At 32.2% G+C, this 5,716-nt stretch overlaps 1 protein-coding gene across 1 annotated transcript; it reads right to left on the bottom strand.

The window, feature by feature from the left end:
• Positions 1 to 782: 782 nt before the first annotated feature.
• LOC123692712 (chymotrypsin-1-like) lies at positions 783 to 3,612 on the bottom strand. The gene is made up of 5 exons (XM_045637485.1): positions 3,573 to 3,612; positions 2,724 to 2,928; positions 2,187 to 2,421; positions 1,548 to 1,721; positions 783 to 995 (listed from the first exon to the last, which is right to left on the bottom strand). Exons 1-5 carry the CDS (start codon positions 3,610 to 3,612, stop codon positions 783 to 785), a joined length of 867 nt encoding a protein of 288 aa, XP_045493441.1.
• Between the last annotated feature and the right edge of the window lie 2,104 nt (positions 3,613 to 5,716).

Raw genomic sequence — 5,716 nt, 5'->3', positions numbered from 1 at the left:
AAAATCATGCAAATTATAGTTACTACCCTTACCAAATACTTTAATCTTTCATAGTAGGTATTACAACAATTGTAAACCCAAACTTCTTGAAGAAAAGAAGTAACTTCAGCCAAGTAGCCAACGTAAGAAATCAACTAAAGCGTAACTCACACAATACGAATGTTAACAGTCGTTTGATCAGTCCACTTCAAAGCCGATTCCTTTTGAACGGTGGATTTTTGAGACGGCGAAAGTGAGAATGTTTAGACCTTAACTCGGTATAAAGGTTGCTTTAAATTCCTTTTATTGTGAGCTCTTTGAATCTAGAGCTTGAAACTGTTCTTAATGGGTGAAGTGAAATCTTTCGCTGGTGATTTAATACCATCGTTTGTTGGAATGTTTGGAACGCTTTTGCACTAAACGCGTTAGTTTGGACGTCAATTATTATAGTGTGAATGTTTTAGATTGTTTTACAATTGTTTTTGATTATACATTATTTAGATGTAATGCGTATTTTTTCCCATTATCTATGTAAAAATATATTCTTTTAAAACTGTACATCGGTTCATATTGGCAATTATTATGTCTACTATGTATCTTATTATAATATTATGACGATTGACGACTCCGTGAAAGGTTCGATTCCCTGGTTTTAAATAGTAAATTTTCTAATGTATACAAAGATAAATAGAAGAGAAGTTCTAAGTGTGAAAAATGAATGAAGAAATAAAAATGCAAACACATATTACTTTTATTGTTACAAGAAGCATTACATCAAGTTCATTTATTCAAATAAATATTGATCAATTAATAAACTCGTTCTTCGGGCATTCCCTCATACTGTACGACAATTTGTCTTCATACTGCATTTCAGCCAATACACCCAAGATCCAGTCCTTATAACTACTGATGCGAGTGAACATGTCTGGTGCCCCGAGAGCACATGGAATGCCCCAGGAGGTGAGGCCAATTTGCTCGTCGTTGTCTGCACAGACGAGCGGACTGCCGGAGTCACCCTGGAAAATAAAATATCTTACTCTATAAAATAGTCTTTTTGATCCAGGATGAAAAAGGGTTTGGAATCAGTGCATCTGAATTAATATTCTTTAACAAATTCTTGCAACATACAAGTTGTTTATAAGTTTGGGCTGTGTGACATTTTTGTTTACCTTTCAATTCTAGATAATTATACTAAATAATATGCTTTTAGTATAAGCTGATAGTAGATTAAATCGTCTTTCATTTAAATTCTGAACAACCAAGTATATTAAAACATTTATCTCTTTCCTCTTATATATTATGTGTAATATAATTTAGTTAAGTATTAAAATTTTAATTTAGTTAAGTATTAAAGCAACAAGCATCTATAAAATTTTAAAACGAAACCAACAAAACATAAATTAAAACGGAGAAAATGTCATCGAACTCTTTTTTTTTATTAACAAGTTTTTGCGTTCCTTATCTCGAATCATTTACATGCTTAAGGTTATGGCAACAATTAAGGTTTGATCGTTCGATCAATACGATTCTAGATGTTCTATAATAAAAAAATGCAACTATATACTCACTTTACAAGTGCCTTTACCCACTGCTCGATACGCGCATATTTCCTTATCAGAATCTATATAGGGTGGAATGATCTTCAGAGTCGCGCCTACGCGACCCGTTTCCGCGAAACAATAGGTAGAGTTTACTGTGACCATCTCTAACTCTTGCAGTTCTTGGCTTGCGTTTCCACGGAGCTACCATGTAAGTTAAATTATTAACACAGTGTCCTATTAAAAATATTTTAAACATATTTTATTCTGAACATTTCAAAATTTTAGAATAACTTTTGCTTTTAGTTGTTTCGGTGCTCTTTACAACAATGAATAGGGTCTTAATTTAACGACTAATCAAGCTTGTTGACTAAGGGCTGATTTTTCAATCCTCGGTTAAAACTTATTCGTCGAATAACGTATTAAACTACCATTTGAATAATGTATTCTAATTACTTGCATTTGGCAGTTTATAGGTGACATTTTAATATTATCGTGTTATACTTTATTGGACGGATAAGTTTTAACCAAGGATTGAAAAATCAGCCCTTAAACACATAGTATATACTCTTACATAACAGCTGATAAAGGTAATTGACTTGGACACAATATGTACCTATCTCTTTCGTAAAAATAAGAACACATAAAAAGAATCAGAAGAAAACTTACAGACTGACTGCCCCAACCCAAAATAATTGCAGCTACTCCTTGATCAACCCTGTTAAAGTTCACTGTCACAGGATGTACCATCACTGAGAATTCAATACTAGTGTTTGTCACCAGGATTGCAATATCGTTTTTTACATAATTTATTGTAAAGTCTGGGTGAGTGTAGTTCTTAATCAGTTTGTAGTTTTGCCCAGAACCATCTCTAACATTTGATCCCACAGTTGCCATATATGTGCTAAAATTTAACAAAAAATATTATTCACGGTTATATTTCATACTTTTTACTTGTTTTAAAATGATAATTTTGTCAACAATTAATAAAGAATGCTTTTAAAAGGTATATTGACAAGCAGAAAAACATAAAATGGACAATTGTCTTAAACTCAACTCAAACAAATATTATTAGATAATATCAACGATACAGAGATCAACAATTTAAAACTGCGACTTTGCTACGAATATAATATTTCTGAGAATGTTTATGCTAATAGATTTTTAGTTATGAAATTTCAGTATGACCAAGGAAGAGTTCCTGACCTTACTAATTGTCCATTATTATATGCGGGCACGATACAATGAGCAGCGGTCAAGATATGCCTGTCAGTGATGATGGATCCAGCACATTGGAACCGTTTGTTCACATCTCCATAAGATAGTGCTGCTATCCAGGGGGTATATTCTGCTGTTTCACCGCCAGCTATACGAACTGATAGACTGTCTGGTATATCAAGCGATTCTAGTACTGGAACAAGATAATATTACTTACCTATACTAATATTATAAAGCTGAAGAGTTTGTTTGTTTGTGTGAACGCGCTAATCTCGGGAACTACTGGTCCGATTTGAAAAATTCTTTCGGTGTTAGATAGCCCATTTATCGAGGGAGGCTTTAATAATATATAATCACGCCTTAGCGTGACGCTTCCTTGTTGTGCTCCGCTCCTGTTAGTCTTAACTAACAGGAGCGGAGCACAACAAGGAAGCGTGTTAGATAAAGAAGATAAGCTGCGAATAGATATGCTCTGTTGTGTTGGGCATTTTAAAGCGTTGAGTGAATCAGCTTCATAGTATCTTTTACTTAAAATATTTACTTTTGCATTTTATTTGCATTTAAAATGATAACTATTTTGTGTTTATGTTGTAGGTAAAGTTTGTAAGATTGTGAGTCTGTGTGTCTATCATAATCCAGAAAGTACAGTTTAAAGTTAAACAGTTTAAATTACTTGTGTGATTTTTTAATTATTTACCAAATGAAGATGTGATTATATATGTTTCTCGAGTGACTCACGCAAAATGCTGTTATGATACAAATATGTATTTATTTCTTTTTTATTTTGTAGTTCCTCTCGGTTAACCTGGGCTGGCTAAAAATGTTATAGAAACTCACCCGCAGCAACGATCAACAATTTCGTCAAAAGAAGCAACATGTCGAATGACTACTGAATTCAGGCCACTACTGAACAAGGCGGTTAATAAACCTTGAAGAAATGTTATAAAATTTATCTTTAAACGAACCATTTGCATATTGAGTGCATATTGATAGTGACAGCATTACCTTAATAGATTTAATTGATCACAATTAAGACATAAAACTAGAAAAGGGCCATGTTTTGTTGTTAGTACTATAATTTTCTAGGAATTAATGGGTTTTTTAACGGAGTTCTTCCTCCGCTCCGTAATAAGGTTGACACGTTATTAAAAGGATAATTTTGACACATTCACGTTTATTATTGGGAGAGATAATATTTCTTAAGATTTATAAATATTATTTTGTCCAAAATACAGTGGCTGATAATGAAAAAGACTCGTGTACAAAATGTACTCATATATAATTCATGTCACTAAAGTCTTATCAATTTTGAGTTAAAGAGTTCATCGCCTTTAAATTCCAACAATTCCAGCTAGTTTCAGACTACACAGTGCTTATATTTTTAACTTTAAGAGTAATTTACTTAGAAGTAAAATAGGATCGGCAACACATCCAAATCGGTTCAGTCATTTAAAGATATTCTACACGAATAAACAAATTATTTATATATTGTTGTTTTGTCGTAACTATATCATCACGCAACCAACAGGAGTGGAGCACTGCCGGTAAAACCGCGGGGCAAAGCTAGGTTTTATAAAACTGCAACAAAAAAAATTAGAACTAATATAATAATAACTCTATAAATAATTTATAATATGAAACTGACTTAATGTTTTTCTAGTTTTTGCTCTTTCTCCTTTTTTATTCTGTTACAAATGAGCAGAGCTGGGTCGAATGGTTAGTCAAAAACAAAAGAAAATAATCTGTATGTTATTGTCTGCACCGTGTGCTCTTGATATTTGTCATTGAAAAATATTTAAGTTGGTATCAAGAGCAGACGTAATTTGAGCAATTTTTGTCAGCTGTTTTGCTCTACTTTTCTACTAATGCAATGATATATTATGAGTATCTATAAGCTATAATAATAAAAAATAGTCGACTGATTCGACCACGCTGGGAAAATAAAAATGTCAAATATAAGTGTCGATAATAATAAAATTCAAAGGATATTTCTAAAACTTTGTATTTAGTTTTGTATTTCGCTCATAGAATGAATGAATGAATGAAAATACTCTTTATTGTACATACACAGTAGTAAATTTTGTTACATAGTTAAGATAGTTTATAATAGAGATGTACAAAGAGCGGCTTTATCGCTCGTGAGCGATTTCTTCCAAGCAACTCATAGGTATCTTCTTTTTAAGAATTTGTTTATTTAAACATCATTACCAATATAAAAACATGCCCAATGCGATAGCAATACACAATTATTCATTTTCTATACAAGAAAAAGGAATCAAATGTGTTGCTAAGTGCAAAACCCGAGAACGACTGAACCGATTTCGCTAATTATTTTTTTATAATATTCCTTCAAGTACGATGATGGTTCTTTTAAAGAGAAAACGCAAACATGGGCAAAGAACCGCAAGTATTCTAAAAACTAACTTATTTTTTTTTTACAAGGAATTGTAATCTCTTTCAAAACATAAAATAATATCGACATTCAACAACCTTTAATTCCAAATAATATTTCACACGAGAAATACAATTTTCCTTTAAAAAGCATTACATTTACGCAAAGCTGGTAAGCCTCAGCTTATATAATATTCTATTTACGTCGCATGGTATTAAACTAAGGCCAAAGACATATGTTTATTCATATTGGCAGGATAACGCGGTTTTGTGTAGCAAATATTTATACAAGCTGCGCAAATGTTTCATATTTTATCTAAGATCTTATCATCAGAAGCTTTATCTTAGCGCTTTTTATGACGCCGTGGTTTTTAAGCGATTGTCATATTCTTTATATTTTGATAAGGAAAAACTAAAGGATTCCATTTTTAACCGACTTCAAAACAGGAGGAGGTTATCAATTCGGCCGGTAGGTATGTTTTTTTTTTATGTATGTACACCGATTACTCCGAGGATTCTGAACCGATTTACGTGATTCTTTTTTTGTTCGATGCGGGATGGTGTCGAATTGGTCCCATAAAAATTTTATT

The sequence above is a fragment of the Colias croceus genome, chromosome 6, assembly GCF_905220415.1.
Source record: "Colias croceus chromosome 6, ilColCroc2.1".
In the NCBI taxonomy this organism is placed as follows: Eukaryota; Metazoa; Arthropoda; class Insecta; order Lepidoptera; family Pieridae; genus Colias; species Colias croceus.
This window is presented reverse-complemented; position numbering and strand designations above follow the sequence as displayed.

What these genes read in the sequence shown, in the direction of transcription:
- LOC123692712 (XM_045637485.1), bottom strand. Translation starts at nt 3,612, where the DNA reads ATGTTGCTTCTTTTGACGAAATTGTTGATCGTTGCTGCGG. An exon ending in ATTGTTGATCGTTGCTGCGG is followed by an intron (nt 2,929 to 3,572) that starts GTGAGTTTCTAT and finishes ATCTTGTTCCAG; the next exon opens with TACTAGAATCGCTTGATATA. An exon ending in TGGGTAAAGGCACTTGTAAA is followed by an intron (nt 996 to 1,547) that starts GTGAGTATATAG and finishes TTTATTTTCCAG; the next exon opens with GGTGACTCCGGCAGTCCGCT.